Source organism: Filicampus tigris, chromosome 15 (assembly GCF_054856515.1).
Source record: "Filicampus tigris isolate MCC_2025a chromosome 15, RoL_Ftig_1.0, whole genome shotgun sequence".
NCBI lineage: Eukaryota > Metazoa > Chordata > Actinopteri > Syngnathiformes > Syngnathidae > Filicampus > Filicampus tigris.
In genome coordinates, this window is record NC_141231.1 from 2,417,102 (window position 1) to 2,437,137 (window position 20,036).

Below are 20,036 nucleotides of genomic sequence, written 5' to 3' on the forward strand. Positions count from 1 at the left end.
ATGTATACATGTGTATGTGTGTATATATGTGTATACGTGTATGTATGTATATATGTGTATACGTGTATGTATGTATATATGTGTATACGTGTATGTATGTATATATGTGTATACGTATGTATGTATATATGTGTATACGTATGTATGTATATATGTGTATACGTATGTATGTATATATGTGTATATGTGTATATATGATATATCAAGACTTAAAATTGAGCACTCTGGATCGGAATAGCAGAGCTTCTGGTTTTGTTTTTTTGTCCTTCTACAAATTGACTGAGTGGCTCAGGTGCTAAGTTATTTATACATTAATTTGAGAAAGCATAATTCTCTAAAGCTGTCAAAGCTTCGGAGGTTATATTTTGAGAAAATATGATAGTGGTGGTATCTGATTGTTTTTTAGGGTTTGAGTTAAATTAAATTACATTTTAGTGTATCCTTAATGTATACTAAAACACCTCCCCCCTTGCCCATATTTCTGTCCTTCCTAAAGCGCTGGTATCCTGGGATGTCTATTGGTGTTGGTACGGTGCTCTGCAGCCAAGTGTCAGACATGCAAAGGTGTAATCCAAGTTTGAGTCCAGGAGGAGAGCAGATCTCTTTTTGGTATTAGACTATGATTTTTTTAAATGCCCCCCTCCTTTGGGTTTATATTTCGCATCCCACAATACTCGAGCATGGTTTACAGTTTGAAAGAAAAGATGGATCTTTTCTTTCTGCGCAGCAAGGTTATTTATACCAATTGAGTTTGTACTAGCCTGGTTTGAATTTGTAGCCTGTTTTCCTAGCACATTGTCATGTGTCAGTCAAGTGACAAATTTCGCAAGGGGTGATAGGAATGGAGTCTACTACAACTTCTTTTTTTTTTTTTTTTTTTTTTTTTTTTTACTGAGAGAACCGGCAGTGATTGAGTTGATGCCATGAGATCGACCAACACTCCCTTCGCGTTCGATCCCGAACGACGCAATGGGTGATGAAAATGATCAGCCAATCATAGCTGGATAGTTTGTGATTTGATTGCCAGACCAAGTCATTGTGCTCAAAAACAGCATTATGAAATAAAAAGCCATTGTGCAAAAGAACATTATGAAATAAAAATTGACTTTGTAAAAACGTTTTTATTTTATCTTATATATTATTATAATAATCACATATTAAAGCTATATAATAGATATAAAAGATAATAATAATTAGGAGATTATATATACCAAGAACATATTTCATAATATTACCTTCCAATTGAATGGACATATTATATATTAATTATTAAAACGGTATTATTTCAAATGTTTTTATTGAATTTGACTCTTATGGGCAAGGTCGCTGGGGGTAGTGGTATACTCACCTCCCGCTCAGTGCCGGTGTATATCAGGGGTGCAGATGGGATTTTGGAACTGGGGTGGGGGGGGACGTTGACGGGGTCTCTCGCGCACAAAATGGAGGCAGTAGGTCCGGGTCGTAGCTCCACTCAGTATTGGGAATTCTGTAGGGATCCAAACCATTTATAATGTCTATTTTTTGCAAGATATTGGTCTCTAGCTTCACGGTCAAATTCATCCTTGTAAGCCCCGCCAATTTCTTGCATTTTAACAGGTTTTTGACTTGACAAATACACAGCCTTAACGGTACGCTCAATCGCCGTAGCTTTCAACGTGGTGGACGATGACGTTGTGATGACGCGGTGTACTATGACTCGAATGTGCAGATTCTAACATTATTGTTTAACTTAAATGCAACACTAGTTGAAACCACATAACCGTCCGGACATCCATAAGTCCTCTCTGTTTCACCGGAGATCTATGTGTGAAAGTTGAGGGGGGGGGGGTGGATGAAGGTCGTTTTGAGTGTGTGTGGGCGACCTGTTTTCTGAAGCTGAGCCGTGATTGGTCGTTACCTGAGCCCTGAGCAGTTGTGATGTCATTCTCTGTCGGCAGAAGTGACAAAATGGCCGCCCCCCCGAGATGGCTAAAAATGGGTGGATTTTGCTGCTTAACTCATATTCCACAAATGCAATATTAATCAGAAAGTCGTGTTTCAACTAGTGGGTCTGCTGGGAACATATTCTTGAAATGTGTTTGGGTTGATTTTCCTAATTATAGTGGTTTTCTCTTATGGCAAATGAATATCAATGACTAAAGGCTTACTGAATAAATAAAATGTTTTTAAAAAAAATCAAGAAGGTACACTGTTGCTACTGTTCCACTCATGCAAGTTTATTGCGTTCCAAGCCAGACATAAATGGGTCAACATTAAGTGCAATAAGTAGTTTGGGTATTCGACAAAACACATTCAATTTGAAACATAAACAGTAGAAAGAAACTACTGTGATGAGAAATACTGAATTGTGGTATTACCAACACCCCAACTGCCTACCCCTCCACATACACACACACGCACATATTGTTACATGCACGACAACTGTCCATGCAAACTGAAAATGTGACATTATTTTGGGGAAACCATGTAAAATTATTACATGTAAGGCATGATAAATTTATGAACACAATTACTCTGCCACCATTTTACATCATGTTTTCACATCATTTCTAACACATCCCCAATTTTGCACATAAACCGATCACAGATAACAAACCATCACATATATTTAATAAAATTTGTAATTTTTGAGCACTGCTGGTTATCAGTACAATTCTCCAACCTCATTTTTTTTAAGTGAAGCTTTTTTAAAGATCAATGAACGGTGTTTTAGAAAAGGTCCAGGACTAGTGTCACAAAACCCAAATTATGAGTTTTTGAACAACCACCACTTTGCGCTAGAAGATGCAAGAATCATGGTAAGTCGACTCGAGGTTGCCCCACCATGAAAATGCGCCTGCACACATTGTCCTGAGCATCCAGTAGTTCCAGGCCAAGAAGAACATTGCCATGCTGGACCAACCTCCCCAGGGACCCGTGTGATTTTTTTTTTTCCCCCTTCTTTCCCAAACTCAAAGGGTTCATCAAAAAGAACGTTTTGAAGTCGTGGACGACATCAAGATGGTTGTGACGATGGAGCTGTGGAGGAGAATTTCTCCTGGAGTGCGTGAAGGCTTGGCAGAGAAGGCTGGTAAAGGTGTTCTACTCCAGCCGGATTACCACAAAAGGAAAACATTTGTGTTTGGAAATTATTAACTATATTTTTTGTGACTCCAATCATGGCACTTTACCTGACACTCCCTAGATTTACTGAATAATTGCTTAAAAATGTAAACCGTCGTATTGCTGTTTCTCATTGTTGTAATTTTCGTCTACTCAAGATTAAAGATGAAAAAAAGTCAGTTGACAAATACAATATTTCCCATCATATCAAAATAGGTTGTTTCCCAATATCATATCCAAGACAGGTGTGTGTATACATACTGTAGATATACACACTCAACAAAAATATATACATAACACTTTTGTTTTTGCTATTTTTTACAAGATGAACTCAGGGGTCTAAAACCTTTTCCACATACACAATATCACCATTTCAAATCACAAACCAGTCTAAATCTGTTATAGTGAGCACTTCTCCTTTGCCGAGATAATCCTTCCCACCTCACAGGTGTCCCATATCAAGATGCTGATTATGCACCATGATTAGTGCACAGGTGTGCCCACAATAAAAGGCCACTATGAAAGGTGCAATTAGTGATATTAGTGAGAACATATTGTGTATGTGGAAAAGGTTTTAGACCTTTGAGTTCATCTAAAAAATATGCAAGCAAAAACAAGTGTTGCATTTATATTTTTGTTGATTGTGTATGTATATATGTATAATATGCACTTTTTTTTTGTTGCATCTGTATAGCAGTCTGTTCAAATTGAAAGGTTTGAAAAATTCAAATTAAATTGAGCAGACATTATGTGCTTGTACTAATCGAAAATATGTGACAAATGCTAGTCTCAACGCAATCATATTTTCAATAAATCAACACAAACATATTTTTTTCAAGAATATGTTCCCAGCAGGCTCACTAGTTGAAACACGGCACTCTGATTAATATTGTGTTTGATCAGCAAAATCCGCCTGTTTTTTGGCCACCTCGGGGTCAGGCATTTTGTTACTTCTGTCGACTGAAAATGACATCACAAATGCTCAGGTAACGACCAATCACGGCTCAGCTTCAGACAACAGGTCAGTCGTGATTGGTCGTTACCTGAGCCCTAAGTAGTTGTGATGTCATTTTTAGTCGACAGAAGTGACAAAATGGCCGCCCCCAGAGATGACTAAAAATGGGTGGATTAACTCTTATTCCACAAACGCCTTGTTTCTAGTGGGCTTGCATTGAAAATATTCTTGAAAAAAATAGGTATGGGTTGACTTCCCATTTAAGGTATAATTTTATTACTCTCCTGCTGTCTTGCTATTTATTTATAGTTTTTATTATTTGTGACCATGGAGGACACTTTACTCATACAGACATGAAAAAGTAACTGTAAAACAGATCTGTAAAACCACCACAAGGTATTAAGGTAAGTATTTAGCTGTAGTGGTCTGATGCAGTAAGAATAGTAAAAAGAGAGAAATTTGGACACAAAATATCACTGTTAAATAATGTTCCGACTTGTTTGCGAAATTAAAAAAAAAAAAATGAAGAGTTTATTAGCAAAGCAATGGATGTTTGCTAAACGTAAAACTATCGCAATTTACAATCCCAGGTGAACTGAATCTATTGCTTAAGCGAAATATGTCATTTCCTCCTTTGTACTCACAGAAAGTTTGAATGTGTATTTCAAATCTCAGCCAAAGTATTAGTAATGAAGTAAGTGCACTATATTAGTATACAGAGTGACAGTAGAAAGAGCATTTTGCATGTTTGTTTGTAATGTATTTGGTCTGTTAGCTCAGCAGTTCAAGGTAGGTAACTGGGACCTTTCCCTTTTCATTGCCTCGTTCTCCAACCAGCCAATCAGGATCCATTCCAGGTACAGTGTAGACGGTAATAAGCTGAAATATAAGCAAAAGCAAAATTACATGCTCATTTATTCCAGTAACAATACAATGTGTAAATGATATTCAAAGAGTTTGATGAGCTACACTACTACCATCCTTTCCACCTCAACAATTTATTCATCTCTGCTATATTGTATTATTTTAGTCAGAGCTGGGAACTTGACCCTTTTTGCCAGTCCATCCTCCGTCCCCGACCTGGGTACCCTTCCATCCTCGTCCCTCCGTCTTTATTCATAAACATTATCGTCCTCCGACCCCGTCCGTCCTCGTCCTTTTGAAGGCCTAGATAGAGCAATCCGACGTTGGCCAACTGTGACCGACATTTACTCCCTGTTGCATTGGGCCGGATGTCGGAAACCGGAAAGCTGCTGGCCGGGGGCGGATTATAAAAACGTAAACAATGCATTCAGCTATATTCTTCGCTCACGATGAACTCCCACGTGAAGTAAGCCCTCACGTTCTTGAAAGTATCGTGAAATACTTACATTGTCAACCCTTGCTCTTGCACTTGTAAGAAGATTAATGCAGAAAAGGTGTGCTCACTGTTTATCCGCATTTGTCACTTCCCGTTGGTGCTCCGAGCGCTGATTGGCTAGCTAACAGCCAATCAGAGTGACAAAATGTCACGACTCACGACGCCGATTTATCATGCTGAAACACCCACTAGACGCTTCCTGACAGGTAACGACGCTACAACGGCGGTCACTACACCAATCAGACGGCGCAATCAGACGCCATGACGCTTCACGACGTCCGACGTCAGATTGGTGTATCTAGGCCTTAAAGCGTTTCTGTCCTTACATTCCATCGATCCTTTATAACTCAATTGAATTGAGTTATAAAGATGATAGGTCGCATTAATGGTGAAAAAAAGTTTTCAAATAATTTAAAACCTGGAATTTGCACTTGGGTGTGTAGACATTTTATAACCACTGTAAATGGGATTGATGAGACAAAAAATAAAACAGAAAATACTTTAATTCCTTTACCAATATTTGAATCAAAATGCAGTGGGACCACAACGTTTTGTGAAAATCCTCTGTGTAAGTTTTGCGTAGTCTTGCTAACAACCAACCAACAAATTTGATTATCAAATTAGCGCTTGGCAGACATGGATTTTAACAAGTTGTACAGTTAACTTTCATGATGACTGCTGTCTTGAAATGGCCTTCATTTTCAATGCAACATTTAAAAAGCCCCAAATGTTCTGAGAGCAAATGATTGTGAGTGTTTGGACTTTTCCTCCTTAACAAAATAGCCTAACCACTAGAATTCAAAACAATTCACAACTGTACCTCATCAGCCAAAAGGGACAGCTCGCTTGAATCATGAGCGTCGTAGTCATACAGGACTTTGGCCTTCCTGGTGCCTGTAATAGGAAGCTGTGTTTGTTCCATAGCCAGTGTTTTGGGCTTATTGCTGGAAGAGGTGGGGACTATGGTACCAGGTGAGGGTGATCCAGATGGAAATGCAGCAGACACAGGGTTGGGACAGACAGTAGACTGGTGGGGGGCGCTAATTGCATTAGCACATCTGTTTGAAGAGTGTGGACAAATTCGGATTTAGAAGTACTTCGATATAAAGTACAGTAATTTGTTAGTAGATATAATTCCCATTGTAAGGTTCGGTATCAGTATGTACAGTACATGACCGCCAGACAGACGTTTGAATTGTCTTTTGCACTCACCTGTTGAGTTCCCTCTGGAGTTCATGCATGTAGTGATGACACTGAGCATAGTAGGTGGCCTGAGCTTCTGCAAAATCCTGCAAACAACGCTGGTGGTTTAGCTGTGAAGAGAAAGATTATGTCAAAGGAGCCAGCAAAATTATTTTCCACTGCAGCAGCCAAATTCAACCACCATTGACTTGCGATCATCACAGCACAACGTTATGATTTGCACAATGGAATGAACTAGCATCCATCCATTGTGTATACTGTTTATCCTTATTGAGGTCGTGAGTGAATTGCAGCCTATCCCAGCTGACTTTGCCAGCCAAGCACAGAGACAAAAAACATTCACCCTCACACCTCCTGTCTGGTCAATTTCTACAAGGTATGGGCAACTTCAAACGAGGGAGGAGGCCACAAATTTTTGCCAACGCTACCAGCGGGGCACTTCCTAACCAAATTCTGTATAAGGGAAAAATGCCATTTTAAATAAGACCAAAATACGTCTGACGTTTATATCATAAACTGATCTATATACCCAACGATCAACGATTTTAATATTATGTCTGCCTTGGATGTCATTCATTCATTAGAGGACACAAATTTGAGTAACTAAAGTCATGCAAGTCAAACGAAGTGTCGGCGGTTCTTATGGAAACCAGCAGCTGGCTGACATCCATCACGTGTTCTTTCATACAAGGCCAGGGAGAAGTACTTGCGGTTACGCATAACCTGTTTAATTTTACCACTACATCATCGTCAATGTCAAAAATTCTACGAGTGGAACATTGACTTACAAGTACAGTAGTTGAATGGGACTTCATGCCCTGAGGGGGTCTATATCGTTTTTAATGGCACAAAGCAACTTTGAGGAGGATGGGATCAATCCTTGCACACAAAAAAATACAAATGTCCTGAATTGCTTTACAGCATACTCACTTCCTACTTTCGCTACAAGGACGGCTCAGGATTTCACGACACTACGCACTGGCACGCATGGGAAATGTGATTGATATTTGTTAAAACACTAACGCTTTTGTCCGCATGGTGCCGCCATAATCAACCAAAACTGACGTGACACAATGTTGCTTTAAAAAGTTCATGCGCAACAGCACCGTGAGTGCGTGAGTGAGACTAAAATCGATCACAGCTGATGGTGTCTCTAAGATCACTCGGCACATTGGTTTGCATTTGGTGAACATACAACCAGCTTCTGATTTGACCTGAACACACAATCGAGCTGAGACCTAGGCTGGCCACATTCCGCTGCAATATGATTGGCTGGCGCTACCACTCTGTGCCATCTCTTCTTCTATGATTAAGAAGACCCGCTTGAAGTCTGCCATCTAGTGTAATTGCAATTTAAAACTGGTCAGGTACTGTGAAGCAGTGGTCCCCAGTCACTATTTTTTTTAGCACAGCATATATAGTACTATTTTTTCCAAGAAAGTACATTTAGAGATTTCAGACCATTTACAATCAGAAAATCCTACTGATCGTGTGGCTCAGATAATGGATAGATGGATGATTGAAGACATTTTAATACAAATTAAAGCGGATTTTTTAGATTCATGGATTCAATGCCTTTTAAGACTTTTTATGAATCCGTAGAAACACTGCAAACACAAACACCTCAGACCTACCAGCACGTCTGCAACTTTGCCAAACAATCCAGCATGTGCTGCTTACCAGAAGCTAACGCTAATACCATTTTTAGCTAGGGCTACATCCAACACTGCATCTTTGTTTATGTTTAGTGTGAGAGTCATTGTTGATACTGCACACTCACATGCGTGCTGCTGATGCCCTCAAGTAGCAGCCTGGTAACTTCAGCTTGTCGGTCAAACTCTGTTTGTGCGACACGGAGCTCATGCTCTGCCTACAGCCGGAAAGGAGCAGGATGGAAGAATTAAGACATTGTTTTTCCCATAAATAATACACAACACACACACACATTTTGATTTTGTGTTGTATTGTTGTGCAAATTAGCTGTTAAAATGTCTCACTTACTTTGTCCACTTCCTCACTCAGCAGCTGAGAGAGTAGAAACAAAGAGCCATTCTTAACAACAACACATCATCTTAACAATCAACGGTAAATATGTACCACAAATTTAAGACTATGAAGGAGGACTATCGAATGCTGAATTTTTTAATCTTTTCCTAACATATTATTGGACTATTTTATCTTCAAACATACAGATCTAATTCTGAAATGTGCCAAAACGACATTTTCGTCAATCGCCTGAGACTTACTTTAGCGACACATGTGTTCAAAAGTGTAAAACACACACTTAATTTTATAAGGGACAACAGCGTTATCTTATCCTGAATCATCTGAGTCAATTTGTCTATATTACTGACTGGATGCGCATGTCGTTCAGTTTTTTCACATGTGTGAGGCTCATAGTCCTGGACCTGCTTCATATGAAAATGAGAGACTTAAATCAAACTGACAAGATTTAAATTAATTCAGTGTGCAAAACGTTTTTTGTGACGAAATGACTACAGGTGACCTACGGTTGGATGAGGGATGTAACCAAACACTTAACTGTCCAAACACGCAAAACAGGGTTTACATTTCTACCAAACATTTTATGAGCTATAATAAACACACAAAGAGACATATACACTAAGACTAAAGGCCCGTGTTTACAACCTTTTGCTGCTCTGACATACTAGGCTCTGCCTCCACATCCCAACTCTCCCAGTCGCTCTGTATCTAGTTCAGTTATAAAACAAACAAAACCACTAAAAGAAATAGCATTTGATAGTATCACAAAATGAACATTTTATGCCATCAGAAACGTGTTTAGGGGCAGCTCAACTGAAGGACTTGACCCCATAATGGTGGAAGGGGCAAGAGCTGAGTTGGGTAGGATGGAAGAGGAGAATCTTAACTCATTCACAGCCAGACATTTTTAGAACTTCTTTTACCTTAATGTTTGAAAAAAAAATAGAAAACAAAAATAAGTACATTCCTGGGATTGAACGGCTGGATTGTGAAAAGACAAATATGTCAATGGCAGTGAATGAGTTAAGAGTACAGTCTTGTGTGTGGGTGTGAATGGACGTTAGCAATTTAGAGAGGTGCCAGGTTAATGCCAGAAGTAATATTTCAATGTTTTAGAAGTACTATTTTGAAGTCTGTAATCAGGGTAAATGTTGGAGGACAGGTGTGATGTGTTAAATAGAGTTCATTAGTAATGATACAGGGAGCTTTGTTCTGAACCACTTGTGATACGAAAAAGCCTCTGTGTGAGACCAGAGAGGACATGGTTAATAATAATCCAATCTGAAGGTTTATTGTTTATTGACCCCATTAGGTCTTGCAATATGCAAAAGATAATTTTCGTGAAAAGTGAAAAACAAAACAATACAATATATATAAAGACTGAATAAAGACATAATACAAATAATAAAATAAACCAAAACAACTAATACTGTAAACACTAACAAAAAGAAAACATGATATATTCAATTAAAAAACAACCAAAGGAAAACCCAAATACATTCAATGTCATGTTTAGTGTGCAATCATTTCCTCTGATACACTGTACAGTTTCCTTCCCCAGAGTACACTTACATGTACTGTATTAGCATTCATCTTAAAATGCATGTATATACACACACCAACCACAAGAGAAAAAAACTAAAACAACACATTCAATCCCATTGTACCTTACATACCCACATTACCACCCTATTGAGTACACGAAAATACTCATGTTGGGCGGTTAACCCCAACGTGCCTCCGTTGGGACTTTATTTTCATGAAGTATTCTTTTAACTTCTTCTTGAAGATGGACGTTGTTTATGTATTACTGATAATATCAAGTTACACAGGTATGGAAAAGGATGGGTGGAAAATGTGTCAAAAAGGTACGAAATAAATGAAAAATAAAAGCGGGCTTAAAACGGAACCTTGAGCAATGCCAGAACTGGGACGGGTTTTGTTGTACAGTATAGTGTCTGAGGTATATAGGCTGAGCCAAGTGCAGTCTAAATGGTAGGAAAGGAACCAGAGTGTACATGTAGCAGTGATGCTAACCGAAGCCAGTCTAGCAAGGAGGACATGGTGTCAAAAGCTGTTTGCAATTTTTTCCTGATTGCCGCCCTCCTAGGTTGTGCAATGCGTTTGCTTAGTCAATCCAATGTAGCGGTCTGCACTGCAGTGTGGTAAGGAGTGAAGTATGAAAACCTGCTATAAGCGCTGTTACATAACAGTGTGACAATAAAGAGCGTAAAAAAGTGAAATGTGTTTGTAGCATTACTGATGCACCTTTTACGTTACTGTTTTATTTAACGAAAAACAGTGGCTGACTTTTTGTCAACACCTGCCTGTTAAGAATGTTAAATGTTGCTGAAGTAACAGTCCACTTATTCAAGGGTTTTTTTATGATGGCAAATGTTTGACTGGTGGCTGATTATTTTTATTTTAATTATTTCCTATGAGAAAATGTGTTTCACCAATCTGCAAAAAACACAAGGCGAGCAGCACTCCATTACAAAATCTGTTGGACCTCAGAGGTTCCGCTGTAATGGAATCTAAATTCCAACAAAATAAATACTATCAAAAACAAACATTCTGAAACATTCCTGAGCTAAGATTTCCTCAGAATTTAGAATTTACTCATCTACTGTTGAAAATTGTTCTTCTGGGCCTGTCTGTGGAATCGACACTGTAACAGCTTGTCAAAACAACAACAGAGATCACCGATGAATTTAATCGTGGGTATTGATGGGGAGCAGGAATAGTAGTAAACGTATTAGCTCCTGATATTGAAACTGTGTGCCCTGTGTCTGTGCCAGTGGTTCTGCTTGTAATTCTTACCGCTGATGCACTGGCAGAAAGAACATAATTTCGAGGCCTTGTCTCCTGAAAATCAGGTGCAGCCTACAAACAACAAAAGCAGGGAGGAGGGAACAAACATTGGCAAAGTCATGCATTTCCAGTCATTAGTGAAACAAAACAAGTGCACCGAAAGCAGAACTATGTGAAGAAAACATGATAAAAGCATCAACAAGTTGTGGCCAACAATGTTGGCCAGTCTTTCAAGACAAAACAGCAATATCTCAATATTCAGGGATTCAAAATTGATCAATCACTTGATAAAACTTAACAAAAGGCTTGCGGATGTGCAACACATGTGACAAGACAACATGATTCATCATGCTTGAAAAGCCGTGTGGGGAAGGGGCCATGCTAAAGCAGGTGCATTGTCAGCACAGCCTGGTTTGGTACTCATGCTCTGCTAAAATCTGTGACACTTTAGTATCTTTAGTAGTCAGAAACTCTTTGATGAAGCACACAAGAATGTGCCTAAAAATGAAATACAATAGAATTGTCTTAAGACAATGAAGTCTTAAGAGCAAAGTGAGTGAATCAGATGGCAATAATCCTAACAGGTGTTCACCAGTAAATCCAAGTGTTTAGCAGCCAATATGGTTCTAAAATAATAGATAATACTGTAACTGTAATTATGATATTTAAAGTGCCATGAACTACGTAATCCTAATATTTATAAATTAGAAATTAATAAAGGGATAATGAATTGATCACAGTCTAATCAAATATTTGAATTAACAAGCAGAGGTGGGCATTTTACTCAAATTTGCCGGGCCGTCATTCGTCATCCGTCAGCAGCCTGGGTACCCGTCCATCATCCTTCAATCTGTCATATTCTCAAGCCGAACCAAACTGTAATCATCCGTCGGTCGGTCCGTCATGTTATTTTTACCCACACTTGCGTCAGTAAATATCAAAGGTCCGCCAGTCCATCAGTCGTCAATCCGGGGGGGAAAAAAGTTCCAACAGATGAAAAATCCGTCCATCCATTACCTGAACCCATTTGATTAAAATGGAAAATGGAGTGCACTATGTACATCATAATGTGTCGGCTTGCTGCTCAAACAGCTTACATTCACATACATTTGACATTTCACATAGCCTGCACTTATTTTCCAATCTATTGAACTATAAGTAGGAGCCTGCTGCCGCTTTAACTCTTAAAAGTTCCACTTTAAAATTTTGCTTACCTTAACCAGAATCCTGTTTCACATTGTTGACAAAGGTACAATCTTGGTGGATTAAAATTCTGTCTTTTAGCGGTTGGCAAACAACGTTTGGTGCATGACTGCCACCAGAATGTGGGGGGCTGCAAAATACCGTTTCATAACCTCCTAATCCAACTCTTTCAAAAAATAAAAATAGAAATGTAAAACTTAACTCACAAGAACTTCTCTGTTAAACTGTCTCTGTATTCAAAACTGCTCGATTTAATTCTTAGTCAGCCTGAATAGTTTATGATTCTCTCTGTGGATACCGCCACCTGCTGTATATATACAGTCAATGCAGTCTGGGTCGCGTTTCTGTCTCTCATCAGCAAAACGGGCGTTCTTTAATGATGGACTGTGAGATCCGTTCAGACTTGACCAGGTTAGTGATAATTACACAGACGGACGAAAATCCACTTCCATCTACGGTTAGTCAGTCTTTTTTTTTTTTTTCACGTCTATCGTGTAACGTCAGTAAAACGGGCATCCGTCAGTGACGGACAGATGGACCGGTTCGTTGGTCGGATGGAATGCCCACCTCTGATAATAATAATAATGATAACAATAAAACTCACTGCTGCTTTGGCCTCTGCCTGCTTAGCTTTTTTCAAGCGTGCTTTGCAGATGTCAAGATCCAGCCGGCGATTCTCCAGAATTCGCCTCTCTTTCTATGTGAGGCAGGTGAAATTCAGTCAGACAATGTATTAGGCTTATAAACACACAGAGCAAATGAATGCGAGTGATAGTGGCGTGGGGGGTCACACTCACTGATATAGTTCTCCAGTCTCCTTCCAGGAAGTTACGTAAAGGAGTGAGGAATGTAGTGGCGGAAGTTTGAAGGAACTCTCGCTCAGCTGTTCCCAGCCTTTTCTGGTATTCTCCTACTGTAATCAGGGTACTACCTAGAATTGGCAACGTACACAAACATACACACACACTATATAATTATGTTCATATGATTTATAATGATGAATTGGTATGCAAAGTTTTTCTTTATTCACCACAGATGATGGGCGTCGCAACTTCACAGATGTAACGGACAATCAGAAATGCCATGTCGTATCACATGAGTTTTCATAATAAAAATACGGTATGTTTTTTTCCAAGTATGACGTGCCAAGCCAACCCGCCTGTCTCCACTGTATTGTTATAATATAGCTGTAGCAACGATTACAATTTCTTCCTTGACAGTCATGCAGACAGAACACTTCAGGGGTCGCAGTTTTTCCATTGCAGGGAGTCAGTATGTGTGCAAGGGTCAATCGGCAGGTGTGCGGGGACAGTATGCACACTGCAATTTGTTCGCAATTGCCCAGTTCGGTAGCATTCAGCTTTGTCGCTTGGTGTGTGGCGGCCCTTTGTGCAAGTGTAGAGATGAACTAACCTTGAATAACAAAATTCTAATTTCAATATTAATTTGTGAATGTCAATAACATCATACAAAGTCTCATAAGCTACCATAGTGTTAATGTCAGGAACAAAGCAACTGACCGTAAGGTGTCCCGGAGCCAAATTCATTTGCAGCATCCAGCATGTATTGGCCTAGCAATTCTGCATTAGTTGTCCTGGAAGGAAGCTTTTTCTCCAGTTTGTCATAGATGAACTCCTCTATTCGAGCACCTACATAAAGCATGAAAGCAAATGTGTTAAAAGGACAGACTTCTCCATATGTGTGTTTAATTATTAGACTTCTCTAAAGTAAAATTAAATGTAAAAGTATGTTCAGAACAAGGTCATTATAAAGCATGAAGTATTTGCTAATCTAGCAGCATATACTTCATGAAATATTGTCTACAGCAGAGATGGGCAACTTATATGTTGGAGGGGGTCCCAATTTTTCATCAGTGTTCACAGAGAACCACGCATTCCTAACAGAATTTATGACAAAAATGCCATTTTAAATATGACTAATTATGTGCATACATACAAAATGCATGCTCTTAATATATTTCATTTTTCATAATACATTTATCAGTGCATGTATAAAAGATACGCTATGCAACAACAAAGGCTTTGAGGCAAACAACAAAATAACCACATAATGTGATTTTTTTCCCCAAGTGCAAAGGGCTCTCGTGCATAAAAATCACCATTCAAGAACAGCACAAAACTGCTGGACAGCAAACCAACATTAAGTGGAAGAAATCACTTTCTGCGCACTTTCACAAAATCAACTCACTCAACATATTAATACTACGGAGATACTGTGTTTGTCCTGCATGTCATTTGAATATGTAAAATCAGAGCTGGGCATTTTACAAAAATTTCCCGGTCCACTTATCGCCTTCCATCTGCAGCCGGGGTACCCTTCCGCCGTCTGTCCATCCACCTTTTTGTGTGTAAATAGTAATTGCCTTTAGGCCGTTCCGGTTAGCGTTCATCGCCTACAAAATGGGCGTCCGTTATAGGCGGAATGCCCAGGTCTGTGTAAAATAATATTAGGCCTACTCACGTTGTTCATTTTAAGACCAGGTACAAGCACACTTTAGCCATGGTTTGCCATCTAGTGGTGAATGCTGATATTACAATTTAAAAGTATAAGTATAGAGTGGAAGGAACCCTGTAATTCGTGGGGGATAGGGCCCGGCCGGCCTGTGAAAAAAAATTGTGGGGAAGAAAACTTTTTTTTTTGTAAAATCAAATAATTTTACAAAAAAAACGCTGATAAACCTAATTTACGATGAAAAATAGGTGTTTGATGCCCCAAAAACGCTAAAAAACTAAAGAAACAAAATATTGAGAATAATATTTTTTAAAAACTGTGAATAACTAAATTCGTGAGTATACATCTGCACATATTCGGGAGTCCACTATATTAGAGGAAATGTGTTCATAATTCTCCATCCCTTTCCCCAAAAATATTGCTCCCCCATTTTTTTCTTTGGGGGGGGTGGGTGGATGAATGAATGACTTAATTATAAATAAAGGAGCCACTCAGAGTGTGGTCCCTGTGGGCTACCAGTTGCCCCTTGTCAAGAGAGCAGCTGTATAGCTGACATTTACCTTGCTAGTGTAGATCTTTTGTTAGCAACCCAGTTCAGTTACATTTAAAGGTCAATGATGGGCCTCATCGCAATATGGACTATTTTCCTGTCTTCAGCTTCAAACACTTGAAAAAGGGTATTGCCTAGTTCTATGTTTGCTTTAATAGTCTATACCGCATATCTTACAGTTAAAATAAAGCCAGAACTCACCAGTGTGGTCAACTGAAGCATGGAGGGTTAAAAAAAAAAAAACATGGTTAATAATACACATATTTCTACCAATTCGCTACCAGTCTACATTCTTAATCAATGATTCTCAAAGTGTGGTATGAGTACCACTAGTGGTAAGTAGGCTCCCTCTAGTGGGATGTGGAAGAATCACTGAATTAAATGCTCAAACTGTGCATAAAGTTATAGTGGCTCAAACCTTTTTTTCCCCCAGTACAGTAGATTTGTGGGTTCAGTTCCGTTGCATTTGACTTTTAGGTTCAATACCATTCATTTTCCGGTATTTAAGCACAGTGGGGATGTTTTGGCATACGTTGTTTCTCCAAACTAACTTGATCAATGATATGAACCTTAAGGTTGCGGTGTCGTTTTGGTCTATCTAGGATAGACCAAAACGACACCGCAACGACAGACAGCGACGCTGACCATTAAAGTACCTTCTGCGCATGCATAAGATGTACTACCCTTCCATACCACCTGCGGCGGTAGTCACCATTTCTCATGGTTAGAAATATCCAACCGGAAATCTGTTGGCCGGGGGCGGATTATAAAAACGTAAACAATGCATTCAGCTATATTCTTCGCTCACGATGAACTCCCACGCGAATTAAACCATCACGTTCTTGACACGGTTTTGTGAAATACTTAAATTTTCCACCCTCGCTCTTGCACTTGTAAGAAGATTAAGGCAGCGGAGGCGTGCTCACTGTTTATCCATATTTGTCACTTCCCGTTGGTGCTCCGAGCGCTGATTTGCTAGCTAAGAGCCAATCAGAGTGACCAAATGTCACGACTGGCGACCATACGCTTCCTGACGGGTTACGACAGTACGACGGTGGTCACTACACCAATCAGACGGCGCATTCAGACGCCACAACGCTTTAGGTTTGATCATAAATTTCACAGGTTTGATCATAAATTTCTCTGTCAAGCCTAATTAAAGGAAAAATTACTGTAAGGCAGTTGTTTTGAACTATTAGTCTTGTCACAGTCTTTATGCTTAACCCTAGAACACTAACGTCGGGTGATTTTCACCCACACAATTTTTCATGTGATATTTTGTATTGGGAAATTAAAGAAGACAACTTCCAATTTGGCATACAGTGTTGTACTTTTATGAAAACTGTATTATATAGGGTTAAATATACCCAACATTAGTGATGGTGTTAAATTAAAACTCTACCATGTAAAGTGGAATATATACAGTATATATCAACAACATATAGAAATGCCGCCCGCTTTTCTGGGCCCGAGCTCGTCCGAGATGGACTGATGCAAAGTGGAAAATTGTTTTACGAAATCATGGACTTTGTGGCCTCTGGGCCAAAGACAAAAAGGACCATCAGGACTGTTATCAGCACAAAGTTCAAAAGCCAACATCTCTGCTGTTAGTGTCCATGGCATGGGTAAGTTGCACATCTGTGAAGGCACCATTCAGGCTTAAGGGTTCATACAGGCAAAATATGCACCTTTTTCAGGGACATCCCTGCTAATTTCTGCAAGACAATGCCAAGCCACATTTGGCATGCGTTACAACAGCGTGTCTTTGTATTAAACTAGTGTGAATACTAGACTGGCCTGCCAACATTCCTCTCTCATTGAAAATTATGAAGCACAAAATATGACAACGGAGAACCCTGACAGTTGAGCAACTGAAGTTGTACATCAAGCAAGAATGGGAAAAAAATTCTACCAACGAGGTTTCAACAATTTGTGTCCTCAGTTTCCAAATACTTATTAAAGTGTTGTTAAAAGGGAAGGAGATTTAACACTGAAAATGAGTGAATATTTGAGAAAAATATATACGGATTCAACATTAAATATTTTGTATTGGTAGTATAATTAATTGAATATAAGTTGAAAAGGATTTGCAAATCACTGTATTCTGTTTTTATTTACATTTTACACAACATGGAATTTGTAGTCCAATGCCTTGCAAAAAGAATGAAAAAACTGAACATTTTAAGAAAATCAGCATACTGTTAAACAATTTATAAAGATGAATCAAGTAAAGCGTCTTTCAAGCAAATGTATTACATTAGAAAGCAGTATCGATGAGCAGCAAGCTTCTGGTGTGTCTGAAGTCCTCAGTGAGGACTATTAGTGTAAGATACAACTTCTAGTAATGATATGTTTAGTTTTTTTCTCTGAGAATTATGAGGGGGGCTCACTTGGGTTTGGCTGCAAGAGGACCTCTGTTTGCCTCAAGATCTTTTCAGTCCAGTTCTTGGTACAGTCCGCTCGAGATATCAGGTTTTCAAGATGAGGATCGAGCTCAGTCTTCTCAGCCTGGCCCAACTTCTCTTCTGTGAACTAGAAACAGATTCCAGGGTCATCAATGGGAATGTCACCTTCATGTCTTAGTACAAAAAAATTGGGGGGAAAAACACACATACAATCAATCAATCAAAACATATAGGTCATATTACTGACAGATTATCACAGGCCCTAAAGTGGAGCGTCTGGCGTGATGAGGCGTCTGCATCGCCCTGCTGTTTTTTTTTTTTTTTTTTAAGTAAACTTGAACTGAGAGTGACTAATGAAACAGCTTGAAGCAAGCACGCGTGGCTTCTTATTTGGAGAACGGTGCAAATGAGCAAAACCTTCATAAGTGTAAATTAAATTGTGATAAATGTACAGTTGGTCATTTAAAATGTCTTCCGCTCGTGTGTGTGTGCGTGTGTTAAATTGGAACACATCGGCTCTGACATTGAGGTTTTCGAGTGTTTGAAGCTTCCTGTTGACGGTGCGCAGCAGAGCGTGGAATCACGTGACTCATAAGCCTAACAGTTATCAATAATAAATGGAGGCTTGACAGACGTTCATCGGCTTACAGTGCTAGCTGTGAAGCGAAAATACACGACTGGTTTTGTATTTCCACAAACAGAAATTCCTCACAACGCCGCACTTGGGGCGGGGATAGATCGAGCAGAGGCCAACGCTATGGATGCAGTTCCACACTGACGGTAAATCGATGAAGGATCTTGCAGGGGTGTCCAGATGATTTTGCTTACCTGGACCGCCCTGGTGAAAAAGACCCCCGCACCAGACGCCAGTTTTTTTACGTTAAAATCCATTCCGCTAGGCTATGCTGATCTTGCACGGGAGGCTGCTTGGTTGTTTCCCCGCAAAGGGAAGCCTCTGAATCAGCTGAGATGATGTAGCAGCAGACTGAAGCAGTAATCCGACCCATCCACGATCGGAAATCGACTCTCCGCCCTGCGTTTAAAGAGACAGAGCACGGAGCTGCAAGTCACGACTCCAGTATGCAGCACGGTCTCTACTACATTCATCTTCCTCAATTTTAAGAATTAATTTCAATATCACTTATTAATCCGTCAGGCTGTGCAGCCCCCTCAATAATACTAGCATCAACAAATACTAACGCTACAATACAAGCCCACCTTCTGGAAGCTACTCGGGCTATTTTAATTGATATGATATATCATATGGTATATACGACATGACATGATGTGAAATTACATTAATTATATTATATGTGGATTTCATAACTATGCCACTGTAGGATCTAAGTCTATACGAATGGCTTATACTAGCCAACAGGTTAACCAAAAACCAAAATGGGAATTACACATAGCATAATCAGTTAAAAGTCTCAGAGTCAACGTGTCCTGACTGTAGCACGGGACCAGCTGGTGAAGATCAGCCCCATAGGCAGGGCCAGTCAGGGAGACCAGCCCATATTATGTTTAGATTTTGAAGACAGTATAAATGTGAGGGCTGCATGTTAGACAGTGCCCCTTTTTTGCCCTCGCCCGTCTTGGGTGAGAGCATTCGCGAGGATGGAAAAGCTACCCAGATTTGATTATTGTATGATTCCTGAACTTCAGAGATGCTAAAGAAAACTGACGTGAAAATTCAATCGACTTGTGTGAGGCTTTATTTACATTGGATACCTTCGAAAGATAACACGAACACGCATTGAGTAAGCACTTGTTCTGTAAATTGCTAATTGGGCTTATGAGCTCCAGACCTACAAAACATTTCAACACCAAAATTGTAAGTGGTTGGCTGTGTGAACCAAGGCTATTATAGTTATAGTTTGGTAATGAAATCGACCAAAATTGTGCAAATTAGTAAATTTCCACCTCCCAGTGATGGTATGTAAAACAAAACAATTAATGAATGTCTTGTCA

General features: G+C 39.4%; 1 protein-coding gene across 4 annotated transcripts; it reads right to left on the bottom strand.

Annotated features, from left to right (window-relative positions):
* Positions 1 to 2,195: 2,195 nt before the first annotated feature.
* sh3glb2b (SH3-domain GRB2-like endophilin B2b) lies at positions 2,196 to 19,093 on the bottom strand. Of its 4 annotated transcripts, XM_086053607.1 has the most exons (12): positions 18,894 to 18,971; positions 18,051 to 18,192; positions 14,159 to 14,287; positions 13,436 to 13,569; positions 13,243 to 13,335; positions 11,445 to 11,507; positions 8,622 to 8,645; positions 8,401 to 8,490; positions 6,630 to 6,730; positions 6,387 to 6,475; positions 6,238 to 6,311; positions 2,196 to 4,936 (listed from the first exon to the last, which is right to left on the bottom strand). In XM_086053607.1, exons 1-12 carry the CDS (start codon positions 18,954 to 18,956, stop codon positions 4,829 to 4,831), a joined length of 1,110 nt encoding a protein of 369 aa, XP_085909733.1. In that variant the 5' UTR covers positions 18,957 to 18,971; the 3' UTR covers positions 2,196 to 4,828. The 4 variants fall into 4 exon arrangements, with proteins under 4 accessions (XP_085909733.1, XP_085909734.1, XP_085909735.1 ...); XM_086053608.1 differs by having other exon boundaries at positions 6,238 to 6,475; positions 18,894 to 19,093; XM_086053609.1 differs by lacking the exon at positions 11,445 to 11,507 and having other exon boundaries at positions 6,238 to 6,475; positions 18,894 to 19,093.
* Positions 19,094 to 20,036: the final 943 nt, after the last annotated feature.

What these genes read in the sequence shown, in the direction of transcription:
- sh3glb2b (XM_086053608.1), bottom strand. Translation starts at nt 18,956, where the DNA reads ATGGATTTTAACGTAAAAAAACTGGCGTCTGGTGCGGGGGTCTTTTTC. An exon ending in AGGCAGAGGCCAAAGCAGCA is followed by an intron (nt 11,508 to 13,242) that starts GTGAGTTTTATT and finishes TGTTGTTTGTAG; the next exon opens with GCTGCACCTGATTTTCAGGA. An exon ending in AGGGCATCAGCAGCACGCAT is followed by an intron (nt 6,731 to 8,400) that starts GTGAGTGTGCAG and finishes TTCTCTTCACAG; the next exon opens with CTAAACCACCAGCGTTGTTT.